The sequence below is a fragment of the Chelonoidis abingdonii genome, chromosome 17, assembly GCF_003597395.2.
Source record: "Chelonoidis abingdonii isolate Lonesome George chromosome 17, CheloAbing_2.0, whole genome shotgun sequence".
Classification (NCBI taxonomy): Eukaryota; Metazoa; Chordata; order Testudines; family Testudinidae; genus Chelonoidis; species Chelonoidis abingdonii.
Window position 1 is genome coordinate 36,388,621 of NC_133785.1, and position 14,121 is coordinate 36,402,741.

Sequence of the window (14,121 nt, forward strand, 5' to 3'; positions counted from 1 at the left end):
TGCCCTAACCTGTGACATGGCAGCCCCTGGACAGAAGTTCCACCAGCTGAACCAAACAAGAAGAGCCCTCTGATTGAGCCGACAGGGCCTGCAGTCTTGTCTCAGCTGGGGCTATATCTCGCCCAGCACTTGTCTCTGAGGAAGAATGTGATACCTCCTGCTTCCCCCCTACTCAGGACAGCAGGGTAGGAAGCTGCAATCTTTGGTCTAACAGAATGTCACTCGTGGGCCCGGCCCAAAGCTTTTGGCATCTAGGATTTTATCACAGATCCTAATGGTGCAGGTTAACTAACCCACAGGTTAAGGCCTAAATATGTCCTTATGCAACTGACAAAGATCCCTACCAGGACAAGCGTTCTCAACCTCCACCCCAAGAAAACCCAACATGGTTTAACCCTTGCAAGTTGTGTTAGGATCAGGATCCATGTCCCCTCCCCACTCCCTATTTCCAGAACCTGCAGCATTTCAAGAACTAACCTCAGTGATGGTTACTTACAGGTCCCTCAGGAAGGACTGGCTGCTGAGCGCAGGATGGAGCCGAAACACCCAGCAAGTCTGCAGGAAGAGCACCGCATGCTTCTCTGCCTGTATGGGTTTTCTGTAAAGGTAAGTTTGGGGGTATTTAAACTTCAGCGCTTCATCACGTAACTAACAAAATGAACATTAACGGATGTGGCCCATGGATCCTGCTCACCAGGAGTTCAAAGCCTCACACTTACCTTTCCAAATAACTCGGCCATTGAGCTGCCAGGGGCAGGCACAGCCATACCACCTGGCCTCAGCACACTGACACCATTATCCTGCAAGGGGGGAAGAAGAAGGAGGATTGCCACCGAGACAAGCAGCAATCACTGGATGTGAGACGTAAGGACGTTCTTTGGACATTTGTTGGGATCCTTTGATTCTCTCCCAGGTCAGAGTGTCAGGTGGGGGAAAAAGGAGGAGGAGAGGATTGTTGAGGAGGAAAGGGAAAACTGGGGCAGCCAGGGTACCTGGATGGCAACAAGAGGATGAATGGGAATGGCTGGGCTGTAAAAACTAGGCAACAAAACCCACATAATGCTTGATGATTTGGATCAGCCTTTTCTAAAGGGGTCGCTGACACTGCATACTCTGTTTTTGCCCAAGCTAACCCTCAAGCTGGACACACAACCATGTCTGTGGCCACTTTGGAAAATGCCGGCCTTAAGGTATGAACTGCATACACCTTGGGGCTGGAAATGGTGAGCACTTCTTGAGACGTCCTGATTCCTCCCACCTCCCACAGGCCTTGGGGTTTGCATTGTGTCCATGCAGGTGGAAAATGCATCTTCATGTTCTTCTGTGGAGTACCTAGGGTGCTTGTCTGCTATCTAGGTAAGAAATAAAAGTCCCCGACTATCCCTTGGTGCTCTTCCTGTTGTTTCATCGTGTGTTTCAGGAACTCCCTGGCATTTAGCAGCAGATCCTTACAGAGGAACCTGAAAAGGGAAAACACAGTATCTGTAACCACCAGAATAAATCAGAGTCACTCTAACCAGAGGCGTCAACTCCGTGGGTGCTCCAGGGCTGAAGCATCAACAGAAAAAGAAATCAGCTCCGCCCCCTCCTCCCCAGCGCCTTCCACCTGCTAGTGATCGGCTGTTCAGTGGCGTGCAGGAGGCACTGAGGGGGGGAGGGAGGAGTGGGGCGGGAAAAGGCGGGGGGGGCATCTTGGGGAAGGGGTGGAATGGGACAGGCCTGAGGCAGAGTCGGGGGAGGGACTGAGCACCCCCGGGGAAATTAGAAAGTCGGCGCCTCTGATCCTAACCCTTCAAACTTCTCTGTAAGGGCTTGAGCTTCTATGAACGTTTGGGTTGCTCTGACTTTACCTATGCCAAGAATTAAGTCTTGCAAAGGAAATGGTGAAATGTAGTGGCCTATTGAGACGAAGTGGGGGAGGTAATATCTTTTATTGGACCAGCTTCTGTCAGTAAGAGAGACAGAAAAGCTTGTCTCCCCAACAGAAGTTAGTCCAATAAAAGATAATACCTCCCCCTACATCTCTCTAATGTCCTGGGACCGACATGGCTACAACAACACTGCATGCAAGAGTGTAAGATACTGTTTCAGTTGACATGTTAAAGGAAAAACAGTTCACGTTAAGATTAAATCTTGTTCGAGCAGGGATTATGAACATGAAAGCAAACCATTTATCTTGCCACATGCTTTTCATTCAACCTTTCAGAAGCAATGAAAGAATCCAGCTAAGACAGTGGTTCTCAAAGCCGGTCCGCCGTTTGTTCAGGAAAAGCCCCTGGCGGGCCGGGCCAGTTTGTTTACCTGCCGAGTCCGCAGGTTCAGCCGATGGTGGCTCCCACTGGTTGCGGTTCACTGCTCCAGGCCAGTGGAGGCTGCGTAAAGTGGCGTGGGCCAAGGGATGTGCTGGCTGCCCTTCCTGCAGCCCCCATTGGCCTGGAGTGGCAAACCACGGCCCGTGGGAGCCGCAATCAGTCGAACCTGCAGGATGTGGCAGGTAAACAAACCGGCCCGCCCCACCAGGGCTTTCCCTTAACAAGCGGTGGCCCTAGTTTGAGAACCACTGATCTAGGAGACTCTCTTTCCTGGATGGAAGGAATTAGGAAATGTTGCATTTGAAGCTGGGCAGGAAACCTTTGCCATTTAGCACCCTAGGGAAAGTGGGTTCGTGCCTGAAGGAGGAAGGGAAGTAGGAGTGAGGTAATGACTAGGACATTAAGCAAAAGGCTCGATCTTTCTAGGAAGCAGGCACATGGGAGAGTGGCACTGAAAAGCCATGAAAGACCTGAGGTGGATGCAGCACCCAGACACAGCAATGAGTTAGATGTCTATTTCAATGCTGTGTATGACATCACTGCCCTATATATTTTCTTATCACGAAATGCAAGGGTGTACGGTAATCTCATAGGGCGGAATCCTGTACAGCGCTGACATGAGAAACCCAACAATCTCCTGAAGACAGAATAACGTGACCTGGTCAAAAGAAAAGAAAGGCTGTATCTGGTCACCAACAGCACCAGCCTCTCAAGTAGTATTAACAGTAGGATCAGATGCAGGAGACCTGTATGTCCCCTGTGACTGAAGGGAAACGACGTGTTTTCTATGTTTGCGCGATAGCGGTGGTACAAGTTCTTAAGGGAGAACATTTCCTGGAGCATCTTTTTCCTACAAAACAGTGGGTTTGTCCAAGTTCAACCATCGTAGATTTTCTATGGAAATCATTTCACTGGTGTTAGACTTGTGCACATGTTGTTAGGTAGAATATTCAAAGTTTCCTATTATTTCATGAAGATAGGGACCCTGAGAAAATTCACAGTATAGCACTGGGATTATAGGGACCACCACATTCCAAGAATCCCTGAGGAAAGATTTTATACTGTGAAAGGACATACAATATATTAGATCTGAGCAAATCATTTACAGTACAATAACATAATCAACACACTGTTCTTTTCTACATGTAACTTGCTAGTGATTTTTGTGATTTCTTATGCAAAACTATATTGCAAATAATTCTTGACCTAGAGATTACTTGGGAGCTGTTTACTCAGATTATACGATAACCAACACCTCACACATTTCATCTATGTTTGATTAGACACCCAGGTTGTATGGTCTTGATTCTATTCCCTGACTGTATAAGCGTAACTGTTAGACCTGGTCTACACTTAAAAATTAGACTGACCTAGCTACATCACTCAGGGCTGTGAAAGATTTCACACCTTGAGTGTCATGGTTAAGTCAATCCAATCCTCAGTGTAGACGTGGCTAGGTCGATGGAAGAATTTTTCTGCCAAGCTAGCTACCATCTCTCAGAGAAATGGAAAAACCCCTTCTGTCAACATAGGAAGCATCTAACGGTAGTGCTGTAACTGTGCCAGCATAGCATGGCCTCAGAGTCTGGTTTAGGGTGTGAAATATAAAATTCTTTTTCTGCTCATATTATCTCAGACTCACTCAAAATTCTGTTTCCATGAAAATTTCTGGCAATGAATGTGAAAAGCAACACTAAATGCACCTGAAAACAAACAAAGCAAATTCAAAGTGGTTTTGAAAGGAAGGACAGGCTTGCGTGCACCACATCTTTCTGTGCCTCACTTTCCCTCTGGTAAACTGGGGATAACAATCCTTATTCTCACCAACTTTGGGCAGTCTATGTTTTGAGGCTGGGACTGTCTCCTACTGTGTGTCTGTGCAATGCCCAGCATGATGGGCCCTTGATTTTGGTAGGGGTCTCTTAGTGCTACTGGAATATGGCCAATAATGTTCTTTGATTGAATGTTTGCAAACAGTTTCGCTCAGCTCTTCAAGACATATAGAATCCGCTCAGGTTATTTTTTAGGCTGTATAAACTTTGACAAGATTTTGTGTGGTTCATGTTAAAGCCTATGGTTTGCTTTTCTCCCAAACAAAAGGGTTTGTACATACAGCACTAAAGAGCATCTCTTTGTCCTCTCTCCCCTTCTGCTGTCAGAGGAGCAGCCCAGTACTTCCCCTCAGGCTAGGAGCAGAATATGTGGTTTGTTCAGAGACTGCTATTTATACTGCCGTGTTGCTTGACCTAGAGGCATCTACTCATAGTGGAGGACTGTCTATTATTTTTTTTTTTAATAACTGAACCCCTCACCAGGAGGCAGTATCTCACAGGATTCAGCCTTACAAGAATATGTTCCCTTTGTGATATAGAATATTGGGGTTGGAAGAGACCTCAAGAGATCATCTAGCCCAACCCCCTGCTCAAAGCAAGACCTATCCCCAAACAGCCCCCTCAAGGACTGAACTCACAACCCTGGGTTTAGCAGGCTATTCCTCCCCCTGGTGGAGGTCTGTTGAGGTCATCAAAGGTGTCCTCTCCATGTCTATTCTCCTCTGGTCCAGAGAACTCCTCTAATGAAGTCTCCTGCATCTTACTCAGATACGTATTATCACTGCAAACAGGATGGACAAAAGTGTTTGGTTTTATTTTTTTAAAGAACTGTATTATTAATGTTATTAACCCAACTGACAAAGTTCCCATTGACAAAATATCCAGAACTAGAAAGGAAATTCTGGGTCTGTTAATGCTTGTTTGAACTGAATATTTAGTTGGAGAAGTGTATCTTGACTGTTAGCTCCAGGAGGGCTCTGCTGGATTCTGCAAGATTTGGAAAATGAAGTGTTCATTTCCACAGGATGTCTGGTTTTAAAGTACTGACCTGCTCTGAAGATTGACGATTTAAACTGCCATCCTTTTACTCAGCAAACTGTTCCCTAGGCATCATCAGAGTCAGTGGAGTTACTTTACTAAGGGCCCAATCTTACAAATACTTAAGTACATGAATGACTTTACTTGGGCAAGTAGTACTGTTGAAGTCAGTGCAACTGGTCACCTGAGTAAAGTCAGTCATGTACAAGTTTTCAGTATTAGGTCCTAAAATTAAAGTTTTACTCCCACTAGGACTATAGAACAGAGACCAGCCTGGATCATTTTCTGCTTTGCGTGCTATGTACAGAACAGTTAATCAAGTAACAAGTGCAGAATTTTTAATGGTGTTGTGCATGAGCCAGAAAGACTGAAGCTGGGCTCTTTCAGATCTCTGGCTGAATGTTCGCAGGGCTGGATATGGGAAGGCTGCTTTTCACTTGTTAACCGTGCATGTGAGATCCGGAAGTCATGAAGACACAATGGTCATGGATCTGCCAATGCTTATCAAAGCTGAACCCATCTCACATTATCGAAAAACCGTGCAGAAATGGACACCCTTCCATGAGACATCGGATGATAACTAAGGAATACAGTAAAGCAGAAAATATTGCAGCAACACCAAAGCATTTTCCCCTGCTTTCTCCAATATGCAGCTATTCTTGCAGCTACTCAGTAATTACATTGAGCTACTTTTGCAGCTAGGGTGACCAGACAGCAAATGTGAAAAATCGGGATGGGCGTGGGGGGTAATAGGAGCCTATATAAGAAAAAGACCCAAAAATCGGGACTGTCTGTATAAAATCGGGACATCTGGTCACCCTATTTGCAGCTCTTTTTAGCCCACTGTAGCTTTGTTTCACTGCAATTTCTTTAGTAAAACAGAGTGCTTTCCTTTTTCCCTTAAAACAATTAGCATGTCGTTCACATTACCCTTTGGATGTAAATTGAGCTATTCGCAAGAGCTACTCAAAAAGTACATAATCACTGCAATTACTGCTGGCATCTAATTAACATTCAACTTCCTCTCACAGCAACTACAGCTGGACAACCAATTTATTTCAGGCTAAAACTAATAGTCTCTATTATTTCTCGCCACACTTAGCAGCCCACCTGTGTCCAACTTAGCATGTTTTAACTTGGCAAGCGACAAAGACACTGATAGGTTTCAGAGCGGTAGCCATGTTAGTCTGTATCAGCAGAAACAACGAGGAGTCCTTGTGGCACCTTAGAGGCAAACAAATTTATTTGGGCATAAGGTTTCGTAGGCTAGAACCCACTGCATCAGATGCATGAAGTGAAAATACAGGAGCAGGCAGAAATACATGAAAGGATGGGGGTTGCCTTACCAAATGTGAGGCCAGTCTAATGAGATAAATCAATTGATAGCAGGATACTAAGGGAGGAAAAATAACTTCTGAAGTTGTAAGAGAGTGACCCGTTACAGACAGCTGGCAAGAAGGTGTGAGTAACAGTAGGGAGAAATTAATATTGGGGAAAAACCACTCCCATCTTTATTCAGGCCTAATCTGATGGTACCCAGCTCTGCAGCTTCACACTGGAGTCTGTTTTGTTGAAGAATTGCCACTTTTAGGTCTGTTACTGTTAAAGACGATGATGTGGAATGAGTTGATCCTCCCCCCCTTAAGTGCTATGAGATTTCTGACTGAAACAGATTATACAACAAATATGAGCACTGATACCAATTTCCACTAATTATACAGCTGCTTGTTAGATTAGTTCCCTTGACCATGCCTCTGAAAAAGTAAACAAATGTGCTTACACTGAATTGCCCATTGCCTTCTTCAATATTCAGGGCTTGATTCAGCAGACTGCAAAATACAGCCTTCTGGGCTGCAGAGAGTGCTGACTACAGGGGCGAATACATCCAGGAGAAAGGTCAGTATAGCTGGAAGACAACGGGGGGGAAGGATGGTGGGGGGCGCGAACAGAAGAGCACTGTACTGGGAGTTGCAGTGCTGCACATGGAGGGAGAACAGAATGTAAATATGTATAACCGCTTCACATTCTAAGCACACTCATTTAGCACTGCACGATTGCAGCTGGGCAGGAATTCCTATGGCCCAAATGCTGGAATAACTCCCCCGCACGTCTCTCTAAGGGTACACCTACACTGCAATTAGACACCCACGGCTGGCCCGTGCCAGCTGAGCCCGGCTTGCAGGGGCTGTTTAATTGCCGTGTAGATGCTCGCCTGAGCTCTAGGACCCTCCGACCTTGCAGGGTCCTACAGCCTGGGCTCCAGTCTGAGCCTGAACGTCTACACTGCAATTACACAGCCCCTTAGCCCGAGCTCCGGGAGCCTGGGTCAGCCGGTACAGGCCAGCTGCAGGTTTTTAACTGCAGAGTAGACGTACCCTAAGAAAAGATAGAGACTGAGCCAGGTCTGGCTCCTGCCTTCGTTTTCCTTATACTGAGAACTCCCCTAAATCAATGGGCTCCTGAGGCAGAGGGACTCTACTAATGGCTGCCTAATTTTTAGAGCAAGATGGAAGTTCTCCTTCACCTAATAATAACAATGCCCTTAGCACCTGTATGGTCAGTACCATGTCCACAACCCCTCCCCTGGACTGTAGCAGCAGCAGGTTGGTGAGCTGCCTGGGTCTGAGGTCTTTTTCTTCCAACCACGCATAGCTCTTATGGGCAAGGCATTTTGAACACAGGCTTTGTTTAGGGGATGAGGATTTCAGTCTTTGGGACACTGGTGCATACTGAACTGCGAAGATGGAGACATGAACGAGGACATAGACTGTGCCTGGGTGGTACCCATATGTAAAATGGGCCAGCAAACATTCATTTGTTTTCAGCTTACAAGGTATATCCCTGGTACTAGTGGAAAAGATAGCTCAAAGGATCTACCCATCAGGGAACTGTTGGGTCCTGCCTGTTTTGACTGCATTCGTAAACCTGGTTGGAGGTTAGAGGCCGGTAGTACGATTTGGTAGTATTTCAAGGGTCCCAACTACTCTGATAAGACTCACAATGTTTAACTGGGGTCAGAGAACAGGCATTACTGTGCTTATGTGGATCATCCACTGGTGGAAAGGGAGGTAGGAAGAGGTGACAAACTGGGGAGACACACAGGAGCGAAGTGGGAGAAACAAAACCCAATTCCCTTTTCAGCCTCCAACTAGAATATGGCAGCTCTGCATGTAGGATCTACTCGAGCTGGGAAAGATCCTTGGATGCAGGGCTCCACTGACATTGACAATGCCATGCCAACATCTACCAACTAAAGAGCTGTCCTACTCCACTTGCCTATTTTTAACTACCATCAAGCACAAGAAACCAGGTCTTCCTTCCCACTCCCAGGTCCAACCCCCATAATGCTACTGATTGCCATGAGCTGATGCGCTTCTTTGAATGGAAAAGGCAGAAGGCCAGTCACCACATCTCCTTGCTGTCTGCACCTGGAATGTCCTTGTGTGCTCTGCTGCAGAACATCCTCACAACAAAGCGCCTGCCTGGATGGGGGTGCAGGGAGAGGAGAGCTGTTGTGGAGACCTTTGAGTCAAAGCTAAATGGTTCTGGTTGATGCTTAAGGACAATAGGACTCACAGGAAACACAACAAATAACCCAGCAGAATTAAGTCACTGTCTCCAAGATCCAAGCAGGTAGCAGTACAACTCCACTGTTACTTCCTACACCAGTTAGCACTCAGTTGGATACGGAAACTCACTACTTCTTAGTTTGTCTCATTCCCATTAACTTGGAACCTTACCGCTCTGACTTTCCAGCTCCAAACAGTGCATTTAGGTCACAAGTTTCATGGCGTTTGTTCACATTCTTCCACAAGCTCTTATTTATACCACGAAGAATTATTTATGGGGATGAAGCAGCACAGTAACTGAAAGGCTGATGTAGATTGCTCATTATTTTGGCCTCATAAAAGTCTCCTTGAGGCATTAAAAAAATCTTGGAAAAACCAACAAACACTAGAACTTGTGCACACCCCTAGAATGACTACTGGAGTAAAAAGGAAAGGACTGTCTTCAGGGATCTCCAGGTTAGAACAGCTTTCACTGGCTGGTCTGTTCATTTCAACAAATATACCAGACTTTTCTGGCTACCCACGATGAAACTGGGATGCTTCTACTGGGATATTTCCACCAAAGACCATGACAATTTACAACAGGCCAGTACACTGGGCCCCCTGCTCTAGTCATCGGGGCAAGAGACTGGATATCAGGACTCTTGGATTCTAGTCCAATTCTGCCTCTAACTCTCAGCGAGATCTTGAGTAAATCAACTAACCTCCCTCTGTGTCTCAGTTTCCTCAAACGTAAAAGGGGTACACTGTGCAGAATGATTGACAGGTAATGTGCTTTAAGATAACTGGATGATAAAAGCAATTGTAAAGACCCCTGGAACAGCTCAGCAGCAGTTGCTGAATCTGGACTCTTCAGCATAGACCTGAGTTTTGAGTTAGTTTCATTAGCTAGTGGCATTAATGACCACAGGGCTGACCAGCCATTAGAGGTTGATGCCACATACATTGTCAGTATGGTAATACTTTACATGACTGGTTATCAATATTGTGAGCATACAAGAACAAAGGGGGAAGGAACTGACACAGTTACACAGCATCTAGGATACTAAACCTGGTTGTTTTTGATAGTCTGGCAGCTTCACTAAGTACAAGCATCACTCATACAAGCAATAAGTCGAGCTGACAACTCCGCCCAATCTTTGCACACGGGGCAGATTGAATGATTAGGACAGTATATGAGATGAAGATGCTTTTTTTCAACATCAAACCTCTCTCTTTATTCATAAAAGCTCAGGGCAACTCTCATCGTAAGACAGAACACAGAGCCTTGCCTTCTGAGCAGGGTGAGACGTGAATCCCGGACCCCTGTATTGCATGCCACCCAATGGCTCTGGCTACATACTTGATTTGAAGTTCTGTTCAAGGTGCCAAGAGCAATCTTCACAGTCCAGGGCCTCTTTTCCCTTCTGTCCCGTCTCCATCCTCATTACCTGATGGGATATGTTGGTCATCAGAAGCTGGAGCCCAGCTTTCCTGGGTCAACTGAAGGGCGATCTAAAAAAATTGCAGATTCCAGCACTTGCTCCTTCTGCAGAGCCAGAATCCAGTAAGCTGCAGGTCATGCTCCAAGGCTTCTGACTAATCCAGCTTTCTTTGACTAGACACTTTGAGTAGGCAAGCTGCGATGACAAATGGAACACCAGACGCACATTTGTTGTCCTGTGTTTTAACAGGATTGCACCGTGTTTTATCACTACTGTGGCAGGCTCCACATGAAATGACAATACAATGCAATGCTTTTTTCTTTAAAGAGAATTGGTTGTAATTAATCTACGGTAAAAATCACCATTTCAAGTGGACCCCAAGCTCTCTGTGCTTCTCTGGCGCTGCCAGAGTTTGGGAGCTTGTAAACAGGAGAGAGACACACAACTCAAGGCCAGCACTCGCTGCTCGGATCCGCAAGATTCCAAATACTCAAGGTGCTGGGGATGGACCAGGGTGCATTTAAAAGATTCTGTTACCAGAAAGGATTACGGAGCAAGAGAAATAGCTAGACAGATATCCTGACGGTATTCTAAAGATAGCACTAGTTTTAGGAGTAAAAACGTTTGCTGTGTCAGATTACAAAGGAGACTTGTGTGGTTAAGAACCCTTCCTTTCACTCACCCTTGTCTGTCCTGTCTACCTAACTTGCAAGCTGTTCAGGGCTGACACTGTTTTTCCTGGTGTGTCTATACACACAGCACAACAGAGCCACCGTTATTATTCTTTTGTAATACCACAGCACCTAAGAGCCCCATCTTAGTTAGTGCTTCTAGGTACTACTGAAATATAAGGAATTAACACAAACTGCCTCAATCGGCATGGGAAGGATACATATAATAGAAAGCCTTTTACCTTCCATCACACCCTTTAAGGAGCTGTCCACATTCGTGCAACTGAGCTAGCCAGAAGTGAAGCAGGAAGGTATGCTGAATGTGGAGGCTCGAGACGGCTAAACGAGCTGGTACTCCACTGCCTGCTCTTGTAGCTAAACATCTCACCAGCTGCAAAAGTTCATTTCCAAATGGACAAATGTGCCATGTAGATTTCTTCACTTCTAAACAGACACCCAGCACCACAGGGGGCTCCCCTCCCAGGGAGTCCATGGAACTCCCATTAACTACAATGGAAGTCACGTGGGCAGATCTGATGGGATAATGGAACCCTTAAATGACTTGCACTGACTGCAGTTTACAAACCTTTCAGGTTTCTGCTTCTGTTGTTTAGTTCCTCATCTGTCATTATGTACAAAAGCTGGGCTCCTGCTGATAGCAGGAGTGTAACATTTTTACTGCAAGTTCGCAACGAGCTTCTTGTTCAGCATCAGTCAGCATTTGGGGGTCAGATCTGCAGCTAACGGAGCTGTGCTAATCTGGCCCCCTCCCCAGCTTCAAATCCTACTCCTATCACTCAAAACTCCCTTATTGTCTTCCCAGTGCAAACAATGTGCTCTATCTTATTATTAGTTTATTGTGCAAGTCTGGCTAACGATGAGAAGTAGAGGAAAGATGCCTTACGCAGAAAAGTAATTGTCCCAGAATCTATCAAACTCTTTCAGAAACAGCACACTGCACTGTGCAATGAACACTTGGCCCCACATAGCTTGGTCTGATGGTTCTTTGAGACAATCTCTTCTGAGAGAGAGAGAAAAGAAGATGACTCCAAAGCCTAACTCAAAACACAACACATTAGTGGTTTGTGCTAGAATGTTTGAGCAGTGGATTTTCCATGCTGGATAACAGCTTAGTCAACTTTTTTGCAAACAAATCTCGTGCAAGTTTTAGGTTTGCAACTAAAATTGTAAATAAATGAGTGAAATTTTTATAAAGTGTGGCACAAGGGCCCACCCTTCCACGCTGGTTGGCGAAACATTAAGTCTGATGTCGCATCTAGTTCCAAACTAATTTTCTTTGTGGAGAATCAGCTACTGCACTGAGATTAGATTCATGTATTTTACCAGCTGGTAGATTACTCTGACTGCTGTAGCAGCTGTCGAGGTTACATTTCACTTCGGGTTGGGCCATGGTGACAGGCCAATGGAGAAAATTCATAAAAAGTTACATGAAGCCAGCAAAGTCATCTGATCATTTAGAAGAGAACTCATTTCATCACTGGCGCTGGTAAATCTCTGTCACTCTCAAAAAAAAAAAATCAATGCTAAGAAAAAATGAGTCTCAGATGATGGAGGGGTATGTGGGTAAGTAATAAATGTAAAAAATAATCCAAATATGTTATCACCTGCCAAAGATTAATTCTAGCCAAAGGAGAAATCATAATGCTAGTATTCACTGTGTAACAATTTAACAAAAATAAAGCCTAAACAAGGAATGTAACAAACCAATGAAAACAGCAGCATTAAATACCAAGTTTTCAGCTGACCCCAAACTGCCCTACATATTTGAACACACAACAGTTCATAGGAACAACCCAAAAGAACAGGCAAACTCTGCTCCTGCGTACTTGGATGAACACATCGGGTAGCCATGTGCCTAAATACTTACTTTGCACATGCAAATTCCCATTAGGAATCACAGATTCAAGATTTGTATGAGGAACTTCTGAGCACGGAGTTTAGAAGCTTCAGCTGAACATTTCCATTGAGATGGACACTTCATTCTTAAAACTACCCTGTTGGCCCAGGTGCTGAAGCATGTTGCAAGGTGGCATGTAATGCAACTTTAAAATCACGAATCGCCTGAATGCCTATGAAGTCTCCAGGCATAACAAGGGTGCTGGTGGGTGAAGTTAAGACTAGCAAGAATGTGGAGTAGTAAAAAAAAAAAAAAAATAATAACTGAGTATGCAGAAGGTGCAGGTCTAGGATATAAGAAGGTGCCATTGTCAGAGTTCTGTTCTCATTCCTGCACTTCCAATATATCTTGCTTTATGTCCTGCAAATGAAATGGCCCATTTCCATAGAGAATGAGAAGGTATTTAGTAATCCCAAACATTTAGTTTTCCAACTAATAAATAAAGGTAAAGTCACATCTCAAACATTTTTTATAATAGCTAGAATGGCTTGTTGGTTGGTTTTTGCCAGACAATGGACTTTAAACATGGTCTAGTAAAGACCCTTAACATTTCCAACTTCTTAGGCTTCTGCTGTTACACAATATCCTGCAACTGCCTTGTCATGTTCTCATTTATATTTTTTTCCCTATTTTCATTTTTTATTTGATTTCAGAGAAAGCTAAAATGAGGCATTAGATCAAATGAAGTGATTTCAATTGGAGAGGATAGGTTTTGCATAGCTCTTTAAAGTTCTACCGTTGCCTGAAGATATTTTACTGTAGGAAAGAACTTTAAGTTTCTAGGCTCTCAGTGTCACTTACAGTTGATAATTACAGTGTAAGAAGGACTTTCAGGTAAGAACCAGAAATGACTTTCCAGCATAAAACTTAGTTGCATCATCTTAGTGTTGTGCATCAGACAATTCAAGGGATTTTGAGGTATGTTTGGAGTCAACTATTGCACTTGGAATAGACACTTTCAGTATCAACTACTCTGAACTATTGTGTATATCTGTACCAAAAAGTTCTTAGCAAAAAGGAAAACAGAAAAATCTTGGCGATACTTAACATTTCATTGAGTCATGTAGTTCACATTCATTTGGTCTTTTCTTTAAATGCTCTTATTATTGCTTTTAAGTACAAATCACTGGCTCAGCACATAACTCAATCACACGAGAAATTTATAACACCACAAAGTTTGATAATATATTATAATGGTAGGAGGTTATTGTGATGGAGCGTCTGCCCCACACTGGGCTCGAAGGGGTTAAAAGAAGCCCTTAGGGAGTGTGCACAAGAGGCAGCCAATCAGAGAAGGGCTGAGAGGAGCAGCCAGTCAAGGCCCAGCAGGCCCACATAAGAAGAGCTGCAGGGCAAA

The 14,121-nt window shown here is 44.6% G+C and overlaps 1 protein-coding gene across 2 annotated transcripts in view; it reads right to left on the minus strand.

Moving 5' to 3' along the window:
• SYNPR (synaptoporin) overlaps positions 1-14,121 on the minus strand; it is a 182,530-nt gene that overhangs the window by 86,639 nt on the left and 81,770 nt on the right. The window contains exon 3 of one of the 2 annotated variants that reach the window (XM_032801034.2): positions 497-598. The exons of the other annotated variant lie outside the window; for it this stretch is intronic. Within the exon in view, the coding sequence (XP_032656925.1) occupies positions 497-598 (102 nt within the window). The remainder of the gene's footprint in view (positions 1-496; positions 599-14,121) is intronic. 2 annotated transcript variants of the gene reach the window in all.